The 25,703-nt window shown below is 41.7% G+C and overlaps 1 protein-coding gene across 1 annotated transcript; it reads left to right on the top strand.

The window, feature by feature from the left end:
• On the top strand, positions 1-24,488 carry EMB (embigin). The gene is made up of 10 exons (XM_054178574.1): positions 1-91; positions 4,505-4,591; positions 6,646-6,735; positions 9,654-9,752; positions 11,775-11,949; positions 13,951-14,039; positions 19,781-19,908; positions 20,970-21,252; positions 21,801-21,831; positions 24,431-24,488. Exons 1-10 carry the CDS (start codon positions 1-3, stop codon positions 24,486-24,488), a joined length of 1,131 nt encoding a protein of 376 aa, XP_054034549.1.
• The last annotated feature ends 1,215 nt before the right edge of the window (positions 24,489-25,703 follow it).

Raw genomic sequence — 25,703 nt, 5'->3', positions numbered from 1 at the left:
ATGCCTGTCTCCTTCTCTGGGAAACGCCTGGGACGGCTGCTGCTGCTTCTGCTCTGTTTCAGCCCCAGCCCCTCGGGCGGGAGCCCCGCAGGTAAGTGTGCCTCGTCGTGCGGGTTGGCCCGGGCCTGCCGGGCGGCTGCCGCCCTGCGCGTCGGGGTGGGCTGGAGTGAGGGGGGCGAGTGCAGCGCCTGGGAGCTACGGCTGAGCAAAGGTTCTCTCTGCCTCGAGCGCGTTCCTGCCTCCCTAGGAGGATGAAGCGGTGGCCCGGCAATGAGACTGCTGTCGGGCCTGCTGAGGCGTTTCTTCTCAGCGACCCCAACGCTCCGTGGGGTTGGAACTCGCCAGCGTTGCCTCCTTGTCCCCACTGCGCGGGCAAGTGCCGCCCGTGCCTCTTCCGGCTCACTCATCTTTAGCTTCAAAAAAGTGCTTGGGTTTCGCGTAGGCCTTCTGAAAAGTAGGAGTCACTCGCTGCTCTCCTATGGTGAACCGTAACGTGGTCGCTAGCCTGCGTTCCCGCATGTGTGTGCGGGGACGCAGGTGTGCTGGCTGCCCCCTGTCATTTTCCAGCCGGTGCTCTAACGCTTCTCCAGCCCTTTGCCTCACAAAGAGGAAGATTTATTAGTTCACAGGTACAGGACTTGGAGATTGAGGCATAGCGCTTTGTTGCTACCCTATCCTTATCAAGTAAAGCATTATTTAAGTCATGAAAAACCCTGAATCTGTAAACTGCAGTACTAAAATATCAATGTGCCTAGCAAGTTGTGTGGAATGTTTCTTGCGTGGTTTTAGACTGCTTGTTTAAATATGACACTTAAAATCCACAAAGCAAGGGGGTCTTCATTGTTCTGGACCCTGTTCTCTCTCTAGTGGTTTTCGGTGGTCGAGGAGCGGGCCAGCTACTCCTACGGAAATAAGCGTTTGCTTACAAAACTAGCGGTTTCTGTTATTAATCACTAGTTTTGCATCATTGCAAAGTAGTGTAGAATAGTAATAGAAAGAAATACCAGACCGTTGATCTTTGCTGTGTGAGATACGACTGTTAGAATGTGTCTTGCCAAGGCAGAAAGTTCTTCCAACACACGTATGCGAACGTTATTGTTGTGATTAAACCTTCAAACGTTTGTTCTACCTTCTGTTTGTATTCCTAATACTGAGAGGAGTAAGAATAGAATAAACCGGGTTGGAAGAGACCTTCAAGATCATTGTGTCCAACCCCTCAACCAATCCAACCCACCCAAACAACTTAACCCATGGCACCAAGTAATGATAACTTCTGTGAGATTTGTGGTATCTTCACATAATGTGAAAGGACAGAAAGGTCAGGTTCTGCAGTTTTCAAGGCTTCTTTAAAATACATGTATTGTGTGCACACAGAAGAAAATCTGCTTTGTAGTTCTTAAAGCTTCTTTAAAATGTGCATTTATGCACACACACAGAGTTTACAGTCCTTTAACACTTCCATTGATCAAAAAGTTCTGTGACTTTAAATGGTCTGATATTCCTAGCAATATGTGAGTCACATAATGGCAACATATTTTTGGCTATTACTCTGAAAGCTGTACCTGACGGTGGTTTAAACAATTATTAGTTTATGTAAAGCTGTTAGTGAAATCATACCCTCTTGGGGGGATGTTGAGTGGTGCGGAGGTAAGGATGAGCAAGGAAAACGAACAACCCAAATAAAAGCCCTGAACCCACAACACAACTTAAACCCCCCCTCAACAGAATCTGGTTTGCCTTTCCAGATCTTTCTGAAATGGTGTAGATGTTTGATTTTTTTTTTCAGCAGACATCAGAAATGAGCCATATGGTTTAGTACCTCCCTTTTATCTGTAAAAATTGAGACTATTGTTTTTTCAGACTTCTAGTAGATGCTTTTATGCCTGTATGGATGTAAGGGAGGCATCATACTCTGATTTCCATGGTAATTTAAATGCCAGGAAGGGTATTTTACTTTTTCTTTAATTATTAATCAAATGTGTGAAAAGCTAGTCAAGAAGAGAGACTACCTGCACAAGTGGCATGTTCTCCTTGGAGGAAGACCTAAAACTGTCTTCTGGAGGTGTGGGAGGTCAGTAGTTTTCTTCAATCAAAAGAAATGCTTGCAGTAAAAGTGACTGAAGGGAGTGGTAGGTGCACGAGGGCTGCGCTGCAGAAAGGTGAGTTGTATAGCTTTCTGTATCTGGTCAAGTACAAGAGGCCTCTTTTTTTTTTGAGATGAATAGCTAGAAGTGAGTTCTTACTATTCTGGTACTCTTTGTCTTTTCCAGAACAATTAATAAGATTAAAATTTAAACCATCACCTTTTTTATTTGATGGTAATTTAAAAAAAAAAAAGTCTCAACATTGTTCTGCCTAATTTAGTTGCAGTGTGTGCTCCCAGATTGTTTTAGGAAAAGTCAACCTACCACATCTCATCTCCAACCTGCTCCCCCTAGTGATACCAAGGAGCTCTATGAATAGAGGATACATATAATTTCTTAAATAATTGCTTCCATGTTGGATTTTTCTGGCCTTTCCTAAGGGAAGGGCTTCTATTAGACTATTTGGAAGTCCTTTTTAGTATTTCAGGAGAGAGAGCTCAGCCTGCAGCTTTTTCCTATTCTAGGGCTGCTAGGAGATTGTGGTGGCTGAGTTTGAATAATACTGAATGTCTGTGTGCTTGCAGAGTATAAAATTGTTATTAAATTAACTGACATTAATGATGTTATATTAAACCAAACTGTATCTTAACCTCTTCTTGTTCAGCCACTGTTCTGGCTGAAAGTGTGAGTAGATTATTTTTTTTAAAAAACCTGAAATTGCTCTCTAGATGTCAAGTATAAACATCCATACTTTTCCTTCAATGTTGGCTGCAGTACAGAGTGGAGACAAGCTACAAAAATTAATAACCTCATACTCACACCTCATCAAGGCAACAAAAACTTGGCAGGATACCACATTATTGATTAAATCTAACACAAATCAGTTACAGGGTAAGGCATGCAGCCATGACTCAGCAGCTTGAAAAGTGATTCCACCTGACTTGCTTAAATCACCATCTGGCCTAATAACACTAATCATGCAGTGCTGGGTCATCCTGATCTCTGATATTATTCACTAGGTCTGTACGAGAGGAGAACAGAAGTGCAATGTTGTTTGTGTTACATAGTTTGACACAGGGACAGATAAAAGCCAAGATGCAGAAGAGGTGGAGAGTAGAAATAGTGCTACTTGACTGCTTTCACTTGGTATGTAGATTGAAGAAAGCCAAGATGGGAACCACTGTAGTATGTAAACCATATTGCAGGTTATCTGCCTTCCTTGCAGGGACATAGTACAGTTTGGCACCGGTCCCTTCTGCATTTATCATCTTTGAGGATTTTAGTTACTGTGCAGGTGATGCATTTACAAAACTGACAGAGTCATGTGATCATGGCATCCATATAATGCCTCAAGATGCTGCAGATAGGAAAAATTCATGGGCTTTTCTTCAACCTCAACATGAATGTCAGATGCATAATAACTTTGTGCTCTCAGCACCTCTCTCAAGCAGAGAATGACTCGGTCATCTCAGTGGTTGAGTCATGAGCCAGCAGATACTTAGAGCAGTTATGCTAATTTTGTTTGCTTGGGTGAAGGGCTGGGAGGCATTGCCTGGCTGTGGGACCAGGGCACTAGTATGAAAAAGTATGACTAATTAAGAACCTCTTAAGAACCACTAATACTTAATTTTTAATCATATTCTTTGACTTACTTTATCTAGACTGATTGAAATATGATGGGTAGATTGAGAAAGGCAAGCTGGGCATGACTGATGTAGTCTGGAGTAACTGTGTGCTGAAGGTACTAGTGGGAGAGTCTGTAGGTTGTCTATGGCTATAGTGCTGAAATGGGTGTTAGAAGTGTTATTCAGTAGGAACTGGCAGGATACTTTATCCAGGGCTGCTTTCTAGCACCTCATCCCCCAGCCTGATAATGAGGATTGTTCTGGCCCAGGTATAGGACCCTGTCTGGTGCTGATTGTTGTGCTCACCATGCTGATAATAGAAAGGTGGTTCACTGCTTCACAAAACAGGGTAGGCATGTAGGGTTGTGATGAGGGCCTTTATTCTATTAAGGAATCTCTAATGTTTAAAAGTAATCAGCTAGTGTCAGTGTTATTAGATGTGACAGTCTTAAGCCTACTAGCAGGACAGAATTTAATTACAAGTCAAAGATTTTAGTTCTACTGGAATATTCTGAATGGCTGTTCCTGAATACAGGAAAAAAAAATCTGTATACAGAAATTAGAGATTAAAGAAAAATACTGCCTTGCTTCTTTAATCTTTTCTTGCATAAAGTAAGCTAAAGAACTAAAGAGAAGTAATTATTTCACATACTGAATATTCTTGGGGTTAAAAATGAAGGTAGTGGGCTGAGGTGTGTAAGTTCTGTTTAAATTCTTTTAATGAACTAGATGCTGATTTCTATTTAGTTCAACCGGAAAAGAATAAAGTTTCTTTAAACCATTTTTTCTTTGTAGATGCAGCTATGACAACACAAGATGTCAGTCAGTCTCAGGCAAACTCTATGACTAAGATGCAGGCTGGACTTAATGAATCATCATCTGGTAATTGTTTTAATTCCATACACTGAAAATTACTAAATTTTTTTTCCTACTGATACTAAGCTACCATGTAGAGTTTACTTTTTCATACTGAAGTCTTTGGAAAGAGGATGGAACAGAGGTAAGTACATTCTTTAGGCCTTTCGAAGCCATTTGTTGCAAGTGTCTCAGACTGTTGAAAAAGTTATCCAACTGCCAGTTGCATGATCTTTTGTGCTTAGGCATAAATGCCTTAATACCAGGCAATGACCCTGGAAAAGAGACAGTTTCCAGACTAGAACCATTTCAGGAGCTTATCTCCTAGGACTTTTAAATGATAAATTTCTGTGAGGTGTCTTCTGTATGTTCTTATATTAGTAAGAGGGATAATAATGCCCTCATGTCACTGTGTCAGCTTCATTTATTATTTTTTAAAATTATGGATGTATCAATACCTGTTGTCCCCCACACTTTTTCTGACCATGTTCTGGACTCTACTGTGCTTTTGCTAGGGAGCAGAGGAGGTTTCAGGCTGGAAAAGAATGCAATTGTTCATTCTACCTCTCTCCATAAAGATCAAAGACACAGGAATTCAGTGGTGTACCAAAACACATGCTGATTTGTGCAAATCAAACTCAGGCTGTGTTTATAGATGAACTCAACTAAGTTCTGACAAGTAATTCCATTTATGGCTTTGTCATTGGAGATGACAATGCTATTTACCTGGCATTCAGCTTCAGAACCCTTTAGCAGAATGTGTCAGAGCTGGAGGGAGTGCAATAGCTAATAAACTCAGTAACTATTTCCCTACATAAACATACTATAAAAATATTTTGTATAATATGAACTCATATGACTATTTTCATTTGATATGTGGATTGAGAAAGGAAATCAGAATCCTGTTAGTGTGCAAGACACTTTAGAGGGTGTCTAGATTTTTTGTGTGTGTGAATGAGTAACTATCACATGAACTTGTGCTTTCTGAATGTATTGTCATGAGAGATTTCAATTACAAACCAGGTGATGTATGTACTAGACTGACAAACTCAGGTGGTCCATGACAACCTTGGTGTGCTGCCAAGGTATTTGCACACAGAGGAAAGTTCCCCAGAGTTCTGTCAGCCTTCATGTGTTATTCCAGGGGTAAACACTTGGACTAGCTTGTTTCTCCAGGAGGCAGAAATCAAGGCTTGCTTGTGCAGTCTACAGGTATATGGTTTTGCTCAAATAGCAAAAGCTTGGTCTAAAGCTGTATGTAGTTTTTTCTTAAAAAAAAAACATTTTGGACTACTAGTTGAGATTGTTGACAATCACCAAATGAACTATCCTGAAGCTCTGTTCTTCTGCATCATCCCCTTAATATAAAGCCTTATTGTTAAACTGGTTGAAGCGTGAGAGAAGATAAGAAAGGGCAGGTGAAACAAGCCAGGCAAAAGGCTGTTTGCCTGTAGCATAGAATTCCTTGTGTTGAGCTGACAGATAGGTAAAGAAAAATGCCAGTTTACAGGACAGGCCAACAAGTTACAAGTCATGGATTAATCTCGCTCAGAGACCTTTAAATGTAATCCACTATCAGGGACCTGCTTCAACACAGCCAGATTCTCTCCGCTGTAGCAGAGGCACGTGTTTAAGAACTTTACCTCCAAGTTCAATTTATTCAGGAGAAGGAGCAATTCTGAGAAGATTCAGGTTTTCAGAGATGCTGTTTCTCTCAGTGTGCAACTGTCTCCCAGTGCTTGTCTCAGTGAGATGATTGAAGATGTTGCCCAATTTTCTGTTTTCTTAGCTGAGTGCAAACTTTAAAATCTGTTGACAGGAAAGATAATGAAGCCCCTTTCCTACTATGAAAATCCAGAATAATTTTATCTTATGCTGTAGAATTAGGCAGATTCAATCTATAATTACTGTTTATTTCTTAAATGCATTATCGGATAACTGACAAAGTTACTTTGCAAGCAGGTAGCGAAGCATGTGGCACATTGACTTTATCACGGGGTAAAGAATCTTTCTTTAGTTTCATAACTAAATTGAAAGAAAATATTTTTTTTGTTAACAAGTTTGGTTTTTTCACCTTTCAGAGCCCATTACAACTACACGAGCTGTCAACTGGCAAACTCAGAGGAGCTCTTCAGATCATTTGAGACTTGAACATAATGCATCTAATCCTGGTAAAGGCAATCACATGTTACATTTTGTTAATCAAACAATCATGGGGGATTTGTGTTGGTTGAGAACTTTCGGTGGTGGAGATTATTGGAATCAATACGGCTGATGAATATGGTTGGGTATTGATCCTTTATTGTTCCAGTATTGTAGGCCTAAGGTGAGAGCATAGCACAGTAAAGTAAAGCATGGAAGGAGAAGGGATAGGATAGGCAGAAGTGCGTAGCAAGGGAATTGCTACAACTTACATAAACTCAGAGTGCCTTGTTGGCACGGACTCATTGGCTCCCTATGAGTGACCACACATCACACTGTTATAGACTATTGGTCCAACTGCTGATGACATGTGAGGTTTGATGCAGGTGCATGTCCTGTTGTCCCAAGATAACTTGCTGTGTTTCTAGCTACCAGCGTCTTGTTTTAGTTACGGTGCTGCAAGACAGCACTGTTTGGTACACTGCTAGCTGGCTCTGCACTCATGCTGAGCATGGCCTACCACCATGTCAGGCTCTAGGCCTGCACTGCCAGATTGCTCACACTGCTTGTCACTGGCATTGCCACAGAGAACCACCAAGACGTGTTGAAAATTTCTTTGCCCTAGTGAATCGACTTGGAGAGATCATGTAAGCTAGGATACTTGTTAACCAGCAGGTGTTAGTCAACTTTGCAGCATTACAGGAGTTAAAGCGAGGATAAAGCACAAGATCTGCCTCTTCCTAAAGCAGATGTGAAGTTCCTAGTTGACAAATAACTTACAACTAATTTCTTGGACAACTGGAAAAACTGATCTGTCTGAAATCACTCACAAATGGAGGAGATCAATTAGAACTCTTTGCAGAGTAGTGGTATGACAGTTTAGGACACAAGTGCACAGCATTTATGCTGTGTTTTCAATTACAAGGAAACTTAAGGCTTAAATAGTTACTATTAATATTAATGTAGTCTCTGGAAAGGATATTGGTAATTCTGTGAAAGGCAATTTCCTGCAGTATAACTGGAAACTGGCCAATGTGATCCCCATCCACAAGAAGGGTCAGATGGAGGAACCTGGAAACTCCAGGCCAGTAAGCCTGACCTTAGTGCCAGGGAAAGTGATGGAGCAGATTATCCTAGCGGCAATAACTGCACACCTGAAGGATGGCCAAGGGCTCAGGTCCAGCCAGCATGGATTTACAAAGGGCAGGTCCTGCCTCTCCAACCTGATCTCCTTCTATGATCAGGTGACCTGCCTGGTGGATGTGGGGAGGCCTGTGGATGTGGTCTACCTGGACTTCAGCAAGGCCTTTGAAACTATCCCCCACAGCAAACAGCTGTCTAAGCTGTCAGCTTGTGGCTTGGACAGCAACACTCTGTGCTGGGTTAGGAAGTGGCTGGAGGGCTGAGCCCAGAGAATGGTGGTGAATGGTGCCACATCCAGCTGGAGGCCAGTCACCAGTGGTGTCCCCCAGGGATCAGTGCTGGGCCCCATCCTCTTTAATATCTTCATTGATGATCTGGATGAGGGGATTGAGACAGTCATCAGCAAATTTGCAGATGACACCAAGTTGGGAACAGATGTTGATCAGTTAGAGGGTGGAAAGGCTCTGCAGCGGGACCTCGACTGACTGGACAGATGGGCAGAGTCCAATGGGATGGCATTCAACAAGTCCAAGTGCCGGGTGCTGCAGTTTGGACACGGCAACCCCATGCAGACCTACAGGCTGGGGTTGGAGTGGCTGGAGAGCTGCCAAACGGAGAGGGACCTGGGGGTGCTGATTGACAGCCGCCTAAACATGAGCCAGCAGTGTGCCCAGGCAGCCAAGAGGGCCAATGGCATCCTGGATTGCATTAGGAATAGTGTGGCCAGCAGGAGCAGGGAAATCATTGTGCCCCTGTACTCGGCATTGGTTAGGCTACATGTCGAGTCCTGTGTCCAGTTCTGGGCCCCTCCGTTTAGGAAGGGCATTGAGACACTTGTATGTGTCCAGAGAAGGGCAACAAGGCTGGTGAGAGGCCTTGAGCACAAGCCCTATGAGGAGAGCTGGGATTGTTTAGCCTGGAGAACAGGAGGCTCAGGGGAGACCTTACTGCTCTCTACAACTACCTGAAAGGTGGTTATAGCCAGGAAGGGGTTGGTCTCTTGTTCTGGTGCTGGTTGCTAGAGAGAAGAGGACACAGTCTCAAGCTGCGCCAGGGGAAGTTTAGGCTCGAGGTGATGAGAAAGTTCTTTACGGAGAGAGTTGTTCATCATTGGAAAGGGCTGCCCAGGGAGGTGGTGGAGTCACCGTCCCTGGAGGTGTTCAAGAGGGGATTGGATGTGACACTTGGTGCCATTGTCTAGTCATGTGGTCTGTGGTGACAGGTTGGACTTGATGATCCTCGAGGTCTCTTCCAACCTTGGTGATACTGTGATAACAAGATTTTTGTGAAGCAGTGAGGAACTCTGACTGTGCTCCAGTGGAACACAAGGTGGTGGTGTCTCTGTGTTTACTAGAGCTGCATCTAGATTTAGATAGCCTAAAGCAGCTTTTTGGCTGCTTTAAGTTATACTGGGCAGTATTCTGTTCTGTTTCTTTTTCATTTTCCTAAACCTTACTACTTTTTCAAGGTCTACTCAAACATTCATGTAGTGCTATAGAGTTCTAGGACCCATCTGTACGCTGTAGGTGACTGAATCAGGTAGAAAAATGGATTGTTATGACCTCTTTACAATACTGGAATTCAAAACTAACACTTTACATTAAAGCTAGGAACCATGTTCTGAAATGGCATCATTACTGTAACAGTCATTGCAGAACACTGCTGCTTTATGATTCTGGCTGTTAAAATACAAGGCATATGAAAGGATCTCCCTAGCAGTGAGTGTTTGGCAAGAAACAATTGCAATACCTTACTGATTCTGCTGTACAGTTACCTTTATAGCATCACTTTGCTTTCTCCATACCCTTGTTAGGTCCAGATCCTACCCCACAAGAGTTCAAGCAGGCAACCAATGAGAATATGTCCAATGTCACTGTTGTGAAGCATGAGGTACTTCTATCTGGTGAGTATGTTATATTCTCTAATTATGTTATATAGAATGCTTATGAATGCAGGCTTCCATATGAGTTGAAGTGTCTAGGATAGCAACTCCTTCATAAAGTTAAGATGATCACAGTGAGCTTGTAGCAAGCTCAGTAAAGGAAAAGGTGACCAGGTTTGTTGCACAATTGAGTACTGTGATCTAATAACCATTTGCAGTGAAGAATGAAATTCTTTATTGAAACCACAAAATGAAAATGATTCATAGCTATCTGTCCCACCAAATCAATTTCTTTGCACTAGTGTACCCATTTGAGAGACTATGTGAGCTAGGGTGTTTGTTAACCAGTGGGTGTTAGTCAACTTTAAAGCATTACAGGAGTTAAAGCAAGAATAAAATGCAAGATCTGCCTCTTCCTGAAACAGATGTGAAGTTCAGTTGCCATACAGTAATTTATAATTCATTTCTTGAGCAACTGGAAAAATGGGTCTACCTGAAATCTCTTACAATTGGAGATCAGTTAGAACTCTTTTGCAAAGTACTGAAATGATATTTTAAGGACACATACAGAATTTATGCTGTCTTCTAGCAGGAAACTTGTATCTATCTTTTGGTTCTGGAATGCACATGCTTGGAAGGAGTCTGGAACCAGATGCCAGTCTTGCTGTAGTTAATCTTCAACAGCATTTTCATTTACCATTAATTTTAAAATTTATTGTAATCTGACTGAAAAACTGTTGCTACTGTGAAACCCATTTGACATGTAACATTCCATCAATCATAAACAATCTCAACAAGGTGAATTATGTTTGGCTTATTAAGTGTAATGGCTGTAATAAATGAGTTGCAGTAACCGACTGTGCTCTCCTATGAGGACTGAGGTGTTCCATTTCTAAGTTTAACTGCAGTTCAACAGATGTGTAATATTTTGGCTTGGACTTTGAGTTCTGGCCACACTGTTCTTCAGGCTGTAAATGTCTCTGCTAGATCCAGTAAAGTTAAAATATTTTATAGAAGTATGTGGTGCTTCCACTTCAGCCAGACTGTGCTGCTTCTTAGGTATGACTTGCATTACTAAGTCAATGAGCTGTATCTTATAATTTCTCAAAGAATTTGAGTTGTGAAATAAAGCTACACTGCTTTGACTATCCTGTACTACAGGGTAGGTCTAGGACTGAGATGAGGCCTGAAATAAATCTTGGAGTATTCAGATGAACTAACCACAGCTGATCTAGAAAGCTTGAAAGACAAGGCCAACTGTGAAATAAAATATTAGTGCTCATGGGTACAAGTCAGAGGTGGCATTTTTTCTCATATGTATGGATCAGAAAAGATACCTGCTGTTGAAACCTACTTTCTTTGGTACGCTTGTTTTATGCTTCTGGAGCCTGTTTTAAAGCAAAACCAATCAGAATTTCCAGAGTGGGAATATCTTTCACATTGTAATTCTACTGGCATGTTACTAGGAAGGCATCAATGGGTATGTAGATACTTAGGTTTTGAGTTGAGTAGCCATAGCATGAAAGGCCAGCAATGTTGAGGGAGAACATCACTAGCAACATGATGTTACTGATGATGTTAAAACTCTGCAACTGGCTAAAACCTGAATATGTATAGATATTTAAAAGTCTAACACTTTTTCCTATTAGTAAATATATTTTTAAATTAATTTTTAATCCTTTTTTAATTACCAAAGGTGAAGTCAGAAAGGGAGTTTAGAGTAAGAGCAGATTTTATTTATTTGGCCCCTGGTGAGAGCTAAGTACCTATTGTGTTTTGTTTGGGTTAATTAGTACAGAGGCATAAATCCATCTTGTTTTCAGTGAAATGAATATTTGTTTCTGTATTTGAGCCCACCAGGAAGCTTACCTACAGAAAGGAGTGACTGTCATTTCTGTAATGGATGTGTATCATAATTTGTTTATAGTTATAAGACAGCTCGGATTGGGAAGTATAACAGCACACTATAACACATGTAAGCCGGTTTTTGAATCTCTTCTTCCTCCAAAATGTGTTTTGTAAACAATTCTTCAAACATTTTAGGTGTTTCTGGGACTCCTGTGGAAAAAACTATCACTTTGGACCGTGCAACTAGAATTGAACTTTTGTGCAAATTGGATGCTAAGTATTCTCATTTGAAAAGCCTTCAAGTGACTTGGAAAAAAGGAAATGAAACAATCAGACACATTAATAAAACTGAAAACAGTTGGAGTGTCCAGTAAGTAGCATTCTTTACAGTTAGATGTGTGGATTCTGAGTTATCACACTCATATGCACTGACCAATGCTAGCCATGTATATATTAAAGAGCCAAATATGATGACCCACGCCCTTAACTAATGTATTGAAGCTGCTGGAAAGGAGACAGGCTGCAGTTAACTTGAGCCTGGAGGAAGAGCTCCTGTTCTTCCTTTAGTGCTAGAAAAATATGCTTTGTTCAAGACAAGCATATATAGAATAAAGACAGTTACTCCTGTAATTCTCTTCAGTAAATGAAGTAGTAATCTTAAAGAGATTGACAGTATACCTCTTGTTTTTTCTACTTCCCTATTTACAACATTCTCTTTCCACCTCAGTGCTGCTTTGTAGAAGTTTGAAAGGCCTTAATGGCACAAGAGAGAAGAAACTACGTTTACAGTAAAGTTCTTTTGGATTGTTTGAAGACTTCTTTTCTTAATTCTTTCAAACCTCTACAGAAACTCAAATGTTGTAGAGCATTTATTTCAATTGATACAATGTATAGTTGAACTTGAAAAATCTGCCAATAGGCTAATTTTAACCAGGTAGTCTCCGACTGGTTTCTGTATAGTGTTAATTTCTTAACATCAATAATATTTATGTGTAATTTCTAAGATGGAAAATATCATCAGAATGTACTGCCACTTTTCTGATAGTCCAGATACATAAATAACCATGTAAAACTTTTCTCAAAAGTGCCTATGAAATGTGTAGTTTTCCAGCAGAGAAGATGCTGGACTTCATTACATGTCAGCTCTTTAAAACTGTTTTGTTGAAGCGATGGTAGCCATTGACTGACTTCAGGAAGAACAAAGCTTTTAAATGGATGAGGGAAGTTCTTGTGGACATTGCCTACCTGGACTTCTCCTTCTGAAACTCCTGTCACAAAACTTGGATAAGTGCACTCTGCATTGGAGAAACTGGCTGGAGGGCCCAGCCCAAAAAGTGGTGGTGAATGACACTAAATCTGGCTGATGCACACTTACTAGTGGTGTCCCCACGGGTTCAGTACTGGGTTATCAGGAACAGAGTTGATCATCCCCATGAACTCAGCAATTTTTAAGGCCACACCTTGGGTTTTATGTTTAGTTTTGGGCCCCTCATAGGGAAGATATACTGGAGCATGTCCAGAGAAGGGCAACAAGGCTTGTGAAGGGCTTGGAGCACATGGCCTATGAGGAGCACCTCTGGGAGCTGGTGGTGTTCAGTCTGGGGAGACCATATCGCCCTCTACAACTACATCTTTGGCTTGACAGGATGCTTGGTTGTATGGTTTAGTTGATTAGGTGGTGTTGGATGATAGGTTGGACATGATGATCTCGAAGGTCTCTTCCAACCTGGTTAGTTCTATTCTATTCTACATGAAGGGAGGTTGGAATGAGGAGGGGGACAGCCTCTTTTCCTTGATTACAAACAGGACTAGAGGAAATGGTTACAAGCTGCACCAGAGGAGTTTCAGGCTGGATATTAGGAAATATGTCTCCACTGAAATGATTATCAAACTCGGAATGGTCTGTCAGGGGCAGTGGTGGAATCCCCATCCTTAGAGGAGTTCAAGCAGCATTTGGTGCTTAGGGACCTGGTTTAGTGTTGACCCTTCAGTAGACGGTTGAAGGTTGGTCTGAATGATCTTTGAGGTCTCTTTCAAATAGATATATTCTGTGATTCTGTATATAATCTCTACATAGGCTTTGTGTATGGTGAACCCATGTCTAATTCAGCAACCTGTGCATCATATTGATTGTGGCTTTCTGTGATCAGAGAGCGTGAAAACTATTTAGTCAGGTGTCCTTGTGTTCCTGTTTTCCTAGAGTTAGGCTGTTCTTACACAGCATAAAACTTGAATCTAGTTTCAGTGATGTGTGTTCTTTGCTCCTCGACTAATTTCTGCTGGTTTCTTTAGAGTGCTTATTAGTAGTTACTGATAATTGTAGGACAAATAGAAGGAGGAAAAAAAAAAAAACAGTGAAACTTCTTTGCAGTTTGCAGATCCTGGATAACAGTAAACTGGGAAGTTACACTTGTACTCTGAAAGGTGAAGAAGAAATCAGTGCTACGTTTCATTTACAAGGTAATTATATTCCATTTTATTTCAAACTTTGTTTTCCTTATCAGTTGAAATCCTATATTAATATGATTTCTGGATAGTATGAAAATTGCAGCTTGATTTGTTGAGCAGTGACTGATACAGTCAAGCTACTTGAGTGTTGCTATCAAAGGCATTTCTAAAGCATGGAAGGAGAATAATTTTGAGTTACAAAATAAAAACCTCTTTAACAAAATTGCCAGAAACCAGAAGAGCATATAAGTATATTTTCTTAAATGGGTAACTGGTTTCCCCTTTTCCTGCAGTAGGCGTTAGTATTCAGTGGGTTTTTCGGGAGTGGGAGGAAAGGCTGGCCCAGATAAATTCTTGAGGAAGCAGAGACAATGTCTTGACAGTTTGGCAGAGATGTGATGTACAAGGGCAGCACTGATTGGCTGAATAGAGTTAGGGTTTAAAACAAATTCAATTGTATTTCTGAAACACCAAACTATTGCTTTAGTGCATGTTTCACTTTGTATAAGAGCAATCCTTATATTGAAAGGTGGTGTGCTTCACTGGACAGACATATAAGAGCTCTTTCTTCCATTTTATCTTCTCTTTTCCAGTAATGTTGCCCCAACAGTAATAGGCAAAATCCAGTTGAATGTAAGATGTGGAAAGGAAGCAAATACTAGCTGCTGGCAGTGCTTGTCTGAGAGCAATTCCCTTCTCTGTTCTCTGATTTTTAGCTGAACTAACCACCAGTACTTTGTAATTCTCAGAGTTCCAAGCTGCCGTTGTTCAGTGGGATATTTGCTCATACAGCTTGAGGAAACTCATGCATGTCTAAATCTTACATAGTAATGTGTTCAGACCTTCAGCCAGGAAGACAAAGCTGTAGTTTATTCAGACTGTTTTAATCTCTGAAAGTTATTGTTATTCTTGTCAATAAGTGGGTGAGGTTAAGTTGAATGACTATCCGCATCTGTTTAAAAAGTTAAGAGACCTTATTGTTTTGGAAGCATACAGTAACTATTTCATTAAGAGCAGGAATGACTGGAGAGGGAAGTAATCTTTTCCAGAACAATGCATAGGACTGATTTATTACTAGAAGATGGGAGAATTGCTTCACAATGGTTGAATGCTGCCACTTCTGATGCCATAAAAAGTACTGGCTTGACATTTTTTAAGATTAATGCAAGAGCGAAGAAAATGGGAAAGAAGTCCTTGAATCTTCTGGTCAATGTGGCAAGAAAAATTCTCAAACTAAAAGATGAGTAATGTGTTGGTATAGACTCAGTGGCTAAAGTCATCACTGCTGCAACCAACTGCAGTAGCTTTTCCACTAGGCAAACAGGCATTATTGGATGTTCTCTCATCCCTTCCCCCTTGTTCTGGCTTAGCATAACCCTGCAGATTTTGAGGAGTTAAGCTTTTACCCAGATCTGCATAAAACAGTAAGAGATGCTTATAGGAAGCTCAAATTATTAAAATGGAGATCACAGATATTTTTTTGAATGGTGTGAAGTGCTGTAATAGCTATATTTATATCCTTCTACAAATACATTAATGGCAAGAGGAGGGGCAAGGACAATCTCCACTATTTAGTGGACATGGGAGGGAATACTGTAACAAAAGATGGGGAAAAGGCAGAGTTACTCAACACCTTCTTTGCCACCTTTTTAGTAGCAAGATATGTTGTCTTCTGGACAAGTGGCGACTTGAGCTGGCAGATGGAGTCAGGGAGCAGGATAGTTCCCCTGTGATCCAGGAGGAAGTAGTTAGAGACCTGCTTAGCCACTTGGATCCCCACAAGTCCATGGGATTAGATGGGATCCATCCTAGGGTGCTGAGAGAGCTGGCAGATGAGCTGGCCAAGCCACTCTCCATTTTTCAACAGTCCTGGCTCACTGGAGAGGTCCCAGATGACTGGAAGCTGGCCAATGTGATGCCCAACCACAAGAAGGGCCAGAAGGAGGAGCCAGGGAACTCCAGGGCTGTAAGCCTGACCTCAGTGCCAGGCAAGATTATGGAACAGGTCATCTTGAGTGCAATCACACAGCACTTCCAGGATGGCCAAGGGATCTGACCCAGCCAGCATGGACATAGGAAGGGCAGGTCCTGCCTGACCAACCTGATCTCCTTCTATGATCAGGTGACCCACCTGGTGGATGTGGGGAAGGCTGTGGTTGTAGTCTACCTGGACTTCAGCAAGGCCTTTGACACTGTCCCCCACAGCCAACTCCTGGCCAAGCTGTCAGCCCATGGCTTGAACAGCAGCACTCTGCACTGGGTTAGGAACTGTCTGGAGGGCCGAGCCCAGAGAGTGGTGGTGAATGGTGCCACATGCAGCTGGCAGCCAGTCACTAGTGGTGTCCCCCAGGGATCAGCGCTGGGCCCCATCCTGTTTAATGTCTTTATTGATGATCTGTATGAGGGGATTGAGTCCATCATTGGATTTGCAGATGACACCAAGCTGGGGACAGGTGTTGATCTATTAGAGGGTAGAAGACCTCTGCAGCAGGACCTTGACAGGCTGGACAGATAGGCAGAGTCCAAGGGCATGAGATTTAACACATCTAAGTGCTGGGTTTTTCACACTGGCCACAACAACCCCATGCAGTGCCACAGGATGGGGTCAGAGTGGCTGGAGAGCAGCCAGGCAGAAAGGCACCTGGAGGTACTGGTTGATAGTAGGCTGAGCATGAGGCAGCAGTGTGCCCAGGCAGCCAAGAAGGCCAATGGCATCCTGGCTTGTATCAGGAATAGTGTGGTCAGCAGGAGCAGGGAAGTCGTTGTGCCCCTGTACTCAGCACTGGTTAGGCCACACCTTGAGTCCTGTGTCTAGTTCTGGGCCGCTGAGTTTAGGAAAGATGTTGAGTTGCTGGAACATGTCCAGAGAAGGGCAACAAAGCTGCTGAGGGTTTTGGAGCACAAGGCCTGTGACTAAGAGGTTAAGGGTTCTGGGGTTGCTTAGGTTGGAGAAGAGGAGGCTCAGGGGAGAGTTTATTGCTGTTTAAAACTACCTGAAGGGAGGTTGTAGCCAGGTGGGGGTTGGTCTCTTCTCCCAGGCAAGCAGCACCAGAACATGAGGACACAGTCTCAAGCTGTGCCAGGGGAGGTTTCAGCTGGATGTTAGGAAGAAGGTCTTTATAGAAAGATTGGCCATTGAAATGTGCTGCCTAGGGAGGTGCTAGAGTCACTGTTCCTGGAGGTATCACAGTATCACAGTAACTAAGGTTGGAAGAGACCCCAAGGATCATCAAGTCCAACCTGTTCCAACAGACCTCACAACTAGATCATAGCACCAAGTGCCACGTCCAATCTCCCCTTGAACACCTCCAGGGATGGCGACTCCACCACCTCCCTGGGCAGCCCATTCCAATGACGAATGACTCGCTCAGTGATGAACTTTTTCCTCACCTCGAGTCTAAACCTCCCCTGACACAACTTGAGACTGTGTCCCCTTGTTCTGGTGCTGGTTGCCTGGGAGAAGAGACCAACCCCCACCTGGCTACAACCACCCTTCAGGTAGTTGTAGAGGGCAATGAGGTCACCTCTGATCCTTCTCTTCTCCAGGCTAAAACAGGTGTTTAAGAGGGGACTGGATGAGGCACTTAGTGGCATGGTTTAGTTGATTAGATGGTGCTGGTTGATAGGTTGGACTTGATGATCTCAAAGTTCTTTTCCAACCCAGTTAATTCTTTTCTATGATTAAAATAAATAACTAAGAAGTCTTCTAGTAGTAAGTCTGGATTGATGTATTTTTTTCTGTCATAACTACTGAAATCAAACCTTTGGCCTGTTTGTAGTGTGACTGGTAACATTTAAAAGTTATGGTGGATCTTCTTTTATGAGATACAGTAATGGAATCTGAAGTAAAACTTAAGTGGAGCTAAGGAAAATATGCTTGTAAACATCTTTATAAACCTCCTAATCTGTACTGGTGCTTGTACACATGTAGCCCCCTGGAGAAGTACCTGGGAGTTCTGGTGGGCAAGTAGTTGTCTATGGGTCAGCAATGTGCCCTTTTGGCTAGGAAGTATGACAATATCCTGGGATGCGTTAAGAGTGTGCCCAGCAAATTGAGAGAAGTTCTCCTCCCCTTCCACTCTGCCCTAGTGAGGCCTCACCTAGAATGTTGGATCCTGTTCTGGGCTTCCCTGTTCAAGAGGGACAGGGATCTACTTGAGAGTCCAGAGGGCTACAAGGATGATTAAAGGACTGGAGTGCTGCCTTTTGAGGAAAGGCTGAGAGACCTGGGGCTGTTAAGTCTGGAGAGGAGAACACAGAGAGCATCTCATAAATGTATATAAGTATGAGGGCTGCTGGGTGCCAGAAAGGAAGGGACAGCCTCTTCTATCTTGTGCCCTGTAATAGGACAATGGGCAGTGGATGTAAACTACAGCACAGGAAGTTCCACCTTGACATGAGGAAGACCTTTACTGTAAGGTTCACTGAAACAGGCTCCACAGAGAGGCTGTGGAGTCTCAGACTTTCAAGACCCATCTGGATGCATTCCTGTGTCACCTATACCATACAATCTAGTCCTCCTCTGGCAGGGGGGTTGGATCTGAAGATCTCCAGAGGTCCCTTCCAACCCTTAATATCATGTGATCCCTGTAAAGAGGGAAGGGGAAATACTGCTTCTTCCCCAGAATTTTAGCCTGGAGAAGAGAAGGCTCTGGGGAGACCTCATGATGACCTTCCAGTACCTGAATGGGGCCTACAGGAAATGTGGAGAACTGTTTATAAGCACATGTGATGATGGATAAGGGGCAGTAGTTTTAAACTAGAGCAGAGTAGACTGAAATTAGGCCTTAGAAGCTCTCTACTGAGAGGATTATGAGGCACTGGAATATGTTGTCTGGAAGTTATGAATGGCTCATCCCTGCAAGTGTTGAAGACCAGGTTAGATGGGGCTTTGAGCAACCTGGTCTGGTGGGAGGCTCCCCTGCCATGGCCAAGGGTTGAGAACTTGATGATCTTTGAGGTCCCTTGTAGCTCAAGCCATTCTGCGATTGATTCTGTGATTACTATATGCTCTAGTGTGATATTTGTTCATCTGTATCTGTAGGATTCTTCAATACATTCAGCAGCCTCTTCCAGGCTTTTGCCTGAAAGGATTTGGGCCATTTACAGTCGTTATGCCTGGAACAAGTAGCTCTGAAGTTATAAACCAATGTCTTGTTTCTTGTGGCTTTGTTCTGTCCTCAGCAAGTTTGGACCTAAAGTCCTACGCTGAAAACCATGACTTTGGCTCAGGAGATGCTTTAACTGCAGCAGTCCCTCAATCTGCAGTTTTGTCATAACAAAAAAAGTTATCTTGATGCACAACTTGCCAGATGTCATTATCTATCCCAGCCACAGTGCTATCAGTTTTCTTTTGAGGGAACTTGCAGGAAAAATTAGTATGCTGCTTTTAGGTGTACTAGAAGAAAGCATGTGTCTCACAGCTGTCAAAGAAGGGAAAGAGGAAATGGGCAAGGGTAAGCAGTTTGACTACCACAGTTTTCAGTATTAATTGGCAACTTCTAAGATCATGTAGCAATGGAGAACAGAATTTCTGTAGTCTTCACAAATTCTGTATATGAAATACCAGATTGAAAGGACTCTTAGATCATGTCATGAATAATATAACTGTCTCCTTCTTAGGAAAAAGGGAGTGAACAGACTACTATAAATATATCTGAATATATTATATTCTTTTCATAATATTATAATTGAACTTTAGCACTTGCTTGATATTTTTTTATTTCCCCCCCCCCCCCCTATTTTTTTCTTAGTACCAAAAATTCAAGGAAGAGAAAAACCCATAGTCAGTTACGAAGGAGATACAGCTGTATTGATTTGCAAAACTTTTGGCTATACTCCCATTGCTTGGACCTGGTATATGGCCAATGGAAGTGATCAGGTAAAATTTCCATCTGTTGGTCAAGCAAAACAATGTGGCAAAAGTACGGTATTTCATTGTGGGCTATACAGATTACATTTCCTTGGATGTTAATGTAAATCTCTACATGGAAAAAACTGTGATGTTTAGAAGTATTCATTATCGCTGGGGTGTAGTTCTTGTTCTGGTTTGTGGGTTTCTTCTCCATGCCATAATCTTACAACCCAGATAAAACATTAGGCCAGTCTTGAGATGTATGTTTTTACTATATCAGTGACCATTATATCACTCAAATCTTACTTCTTGATATACAGAAAAATGTATAGCAAAATACTTTCAAAGACATGAAAAGTATTGGAGGTTTGAGGCAGAATTTCCTTTTCCTCCAGGTAAAAATAATTCTATATTTCTCAGCCTTTTTGGTGCCTCTGAGCCACTGGACTTGAAGGAGGTTATCTTCTTGTGGTAGAGACTGCTGTGCTGCTTGACTTGGAGAGACCTGAAATCTTATTCAGCTCTTGCCTTAAACGCTGAGGAAATGCTTTCTCAGTAGTTCCCCTCTTTCACATACCCACCTTTCAGGATCTCCCAGAGCTTTGGAAGCATAGACGCTTTGTTCTAGCCCTTTTCCAGGGAAAGCACTGTCAATGGAGAAGAGATAAAAATCTGTCTCTGCAGTGCTGGAGGGCAGCAATAATTAAGACTATTGACACAATTCCCAGTGAAAGCAGCATTCCCAGTTCAGCTTCTTTGAAAAGGGTGTGCCTTGTGCTGTGGTTAAACCTGGATGTTGGATCCTGACACCTGAGGCCACCTGTGTCAGTAAACAGTCAAAAGTACTTCTAATCTGACCTCTAAGACTGAAATGGGTAAGACAACTTGCTCACTAGAAATACATATTTTTCCCCATTGATTGTAGAAAGGAGGAGGGTGACCAGTTAAGACAAATCCTTCCCTTGGAGGTGAGCTAAAGATGCTTCATGTGTCACTTGTTCTATGAACTATATCACAAGGTAAAGAAATCAATCAAATGCTTCATCATTGTGTTAAGATTTGTAATATATTCCTTTTTGAATTTTCAGATTACCATTAATGGCTCTTTGCTGACAGACAAGTATGTAATTAATGGAGGATCTGCCAATGTAACCCATCTGAAGATACTGAAGCTCACCAAGGAAGATGATGGTGTATATCAGTGTGAAGCTGCATTTGAATTAGGGAAAAGTGTAGGAAAGCTGAAACTTGAAGTTCTGTCCCTCATGGTGCCTCTCAAACCCTTTCTAGCAATCGTGGCCGAAGTTGTTGTTTTAGTAACTATTGTTTTCCTTTATGAGATGTATTCAAAAAAGAAAGATAAATATGCAAGTAAGTATTTTTTAGACTTTTTTCTAGCTTTCAGTTGAAATTGCAGCTAACAGTAGAAAGGTGAGAATGAATGAATGTATGAAGTTCAGTATTATTTTTCTTATCTGTTACTTCTACTGATAAACTTCATGCCAGAACACTACATTATTTTAGCCATTTAAATCTCTTTCATGAGTCTTGAATTCAGGTACAAAATGCTTTCAAGAATACTTTTCCATAAACAGGCCTCATGCGGTTCTTTGTTTCCTTATAAGACAAGAATTTAAAGTATAACTTTTGGGGAATGCCTAGGAATGGAAACATGTTAGTATTCTTAACAGCAGAAGCTTTCATCAAGATTGAGAAAGAAGGAAAATACATTCTATTTTAATGAGTTAATATTGGTGGTTGAAACTAAGGCAGACACAGGTGAGCTGAACTAGAGATGCAAAGTGAAACAAAAGTGATACCTACATAGGTTCTTATGTATACACAGGTATATGTATTATGCATAGGTGTATTTTTTCTAGTGTTTGTTGACACCTTTATTTTTTTCTGTTATGCAGCAGATGAAAAGGAATTTGACCAAGTAGAGCAACTGTAAGTTAACTATTTGTATACTACAGCTAAATGCTTGCTTTTTTGCATATTATCCCATTATATAAAATTATACATTGTTGTTGACACAACTGGTAAGGGTTAGTGACAAATGTGAAAGTAGTTTATTCCTTTAAGACTTCCCGCCTAAACATGCGCCAGCAGTGTGCCCAGGTGGCCAAGAGGGCCAATGGCATCCTGGCCTGTATTAGGAATAGTGTGGCCAGCAGGAGCAGGGAGGTCATTGTGCCCCTGTACTCAGAACTGGTTAGGCCACAATTTGAGTCCTGTGTCCAGTTCTGGGCCCCTCAGTTTAAGAAGGACATCGAGACACTTGAACGTGTCCAGAGAAGGGCAACAAGGCTGGGGAGAGGCCTTGAGCACAAGCCCTATGAGGAGAGGCTGAGGGAGCTGGGATTGTTTAGCCTGGAGAAGAGAAGGCTCAGGGGTGACCTCATTGCCCTCTACAACTACCTGAAAGGTGGTTGTAGACAGGAAGGGGTTGGTCTCTTCTCCCAGGCTACCAGCACCAGAACAAGGGGACACAGTCTCAAGTTGTGCCAGGGGAGGTTTAGACTCGAGGTGAGGAGAAAGTTCTTCACTGAGCGAGTCGTTTGTCATTGGAATGTGCTGCCCAGGGAGGTGGAGTCACCGTCCCTGGAGGTGTTCAAGGGGAGATTGGACGTGGCATTTGGTGCCATGGTCTAGTTGTGAGGTCTGTTGGGACAGGTTGGACTTGATGATCCTTGGGGTCTCTTCCAACCTTAGTTATACTGTGATACTAATTCCAGAGTGTGCACAAAGCTGTCCTACATTTGGCACTTTATTTTGGTATTTGAAAGAGACTACTCTTCTTTTGAGAGCGCCATGTGTCTTTATAGGCTTTCAGAATGAGTTTATACCTCCAGGGAAAATCACTTTCAGGTGGAAATTTTATAAGGGCTTTGAATTTTTTTCCACATCTAGTTTATTTGTCCATATTAACATATATTTCTCACTTGCATGTGATCAAGTCCTAGCTGTTCTAGGTAAGTTTATAGTTGCTGGCATATTGAGAGCTGGTTTTGTTGGCTTACGTGGTGGTAAGTCATGTCTCTCAGGGAAGGCCTATCACTCTGCTGATGGCTTGGGCTCCCTGCGCATATGAATGGCTCTACTGGAGCCAAAGCACCAGCTGTAGGTACTTCTGTTGCTGTTCTGCTGCTCAAGGGTTAGTGCTGCTATGCTGCTTCCCCACATCCTAGGCTTGCTTGTTTCTGTCCCTCTGTCCTTTGAAGTTACTTCATTTGGCCTGTTAACTTTTGTTTTAAGATGCAACCTAGCAGTTTATTTTTTTTAGATGTGTGCAGTTTAATCCAGTTTTTTTCCCCTCAGTCCCTTTTCTCCTCCTGTGTCTCTAATTTGACTTGAGTAATGCTGTCTCTGCCTTTTTTAATTTCTTCCTGTAGGGATCTTCTTTGTTTCCCTTTGTTGTATTCACTTGGCCATCTATTTTTTCCAGTGCTAGCTGAAAATAGTTTAATGCTTTTCACTTTGTCTAAATGGCTGTGGAGTATAACTGAATTACTGTTTTTAAGTGGGGATGTATCTTGGGATTATAGTATTCTATTATCCTGCTCAGTGATTGGGAACATGTCTTGGGCTGAAAAATGGAATAATTGCCCTTGTCACGCAGCTCTGCTCTTTATAAACATACTGGAACTGTATTGCAATAAGATTGTAACACTGTGCACTAAAATGCTTTCATGCTTTATGAGATCGGTGTGGTTTTGATCAGCTACTTGATCTTTACTTTGGTGTTCTATCTTGGATAACACTAAACCATGTAATTTTTGGCTAATTCTTAATAACTGAATGTTATTTTAACTTCTTAAATTTAAATTAATTCTGAACTAACTTTTACTGTCTATTGTTACAATTGTTTCCAATGCCTAACATTATTTCTTTTGCTCAAAGAATTTCCTATTTACAATTAGTGTCTAAGCTAGGTACTAGCTCAAACTGCCACATGTTTATAAGACAGTTTTGCATAACAGAGAATGGATCCAAAGGAACTTACTTGGTCTGTTTGTCCTGAAGGGACAAAAAGCCTCAAATACTCTGATCAGACAATGGAGCAGGAGCCAGCAGGTCTGGTTTTTCAGGAAATTGCTTGCATTGCCCAGGCTTGTCTGAACATGCCCTGGGGTACAAGTGGGTCAGGTGTGTGGCCACAAAAACTCATTCTATGGGTTACAGTGTCAGGCTTTTATATCTTAATCTTTGTTATCACTGGCCATCATTATCTCAAGAAATCTATAAATCCCAGCCCAGAGAGCCAGTGCCTTGCCTTGCAATTGTCCAAAGTCTGGGAGAAATCACAAGCCTTGCTTGGAATCTGAGCTGTGCTTCAGTTTACCCAGACTGCAAGACCCCTCACTGTAAGTGTTGTAAGGCCCAGGAGCAGCTAGTCAGTCAGCTTAAATTTTGAGGTGTTCTTTTAACTTCACATGCATAAAGAGAATCAAATACATTTCAGATGTACTTTGTGACAGATTGTGGGATCAAATGGTTGTGCTCCTTGTATAATTAAAAGTTCTGAAATCTAACCTCTCTCTTCTAGTAAATTTGAAGAAAGCAATGGTCTGGAAAACAGTAGTGCTAGGCACAGAAAAATTTAACCTGATTGTAAAAAAGGTAAGTAAAAGGTGAAACAAGCTGGTTTACTTTTCTCTTGAGCAGCCTGATAAAAGGACAAAGAAATCCACTGTGCCATCCCAATCATCTTTTGATGTGGAACATGGTAATGGAACCATTGTTTATATAAAACAATATAGTCCTTCATGATACACTATCAGCAAGAAAATGAGTACCAAACATCCTAGGTCAATAGTTTAATAGTTCTGCTCATCCATGAGTGCTTAAAGTAGGTCCCAGATTAACCTGATTAATCCCTTAATTTCTGATCATGAAACATTCTTATGAATGACAGGGTATCTACTGAGATGCATGAGAGCTACTTATATATCCAAAACCCTGTTCTTCCAGGCTGTGTTCTGGATGTGGAGAGGGTTTATGAAGGAAGGATGCAAGTGTCATGGCAAGCAGGGAATGTGACAGTACCAGAGACATGAAACAAGGGATTCTAATAAGTCTAGGTAAAAGAAGGCAGCTCCTAATAAATGATGACTGTAAGGATTAACAATAGAAGGAAGCGGAGGATATGTAGCCCATTGGAAGCTATATAATGAAGTTCCCTGATACTCTGCCCTCTTTAGAGTCTAATGACAGGCTGCTTCTACTTACTCCAGCTGAAAATGCTTGTCAGAGGATAAGGACCAATCCTACACATTAGCTATTTCCCTTTATTCCCTCTCTGCACCTGGCACCCCAGTCTCTCATCCAAACATGATAAATGTGAGTGACTGCATTCATGTCATCACTGGTAGTTTCTTTATCACAAACCATCCAACTGAAGGAAGATTTGCCACACAATCTATTTTAAAGAACCGAAAGAGAAGTATCAAGTAAAATTTACACAAAGAATAACAAACATTGTCTGTTTCTTACATGTTGTTCTGTTTATTGCTGTGACTTACGTTCTGAAAGGTTTGGCCCATATTGGATCTAAAGTCTTACTTCTGTGAAGTCCTTTTGGCACAAGATACTTAGTGAATTACTAAGGTTTCAGATTTGCAAGTTGTAATAAATACATTTGTACTAAAAGAATTTTCAAATAAGTATGGAAAAATAATAGAATTCATGCTACAAGGATATGTGTAGTGGAGGTATCTTTTTTCCCCTCAGGAGTTTTAAGCCAATGGAAAGTGGAAATCATCACAAAGCTACAGAAGATATATGCAACTATACCTCTTAAACTTCCACTATGCTTCTAG

The sequence above is a fragment of the Dryobates pubescens genome, chromosome Z, assembly GCF_014839835.1.
Source record: "Dryobates pubescens isolate bDryPub1 chromosome Z, bDryPub1.pri, whole genome shotgun sequence".
Classification (NCBI taxonomy): Eukaryota; Metazoa; Chordata; class Aves; order Piciformes; family Picidae; genus Dryobates; species Dryobates pubescens.
The sequence above is the reverse complement of the archived record's forward strand: the minus strand, read 5'-3'. Positions and strand labels throughout refer to the sequence as shown.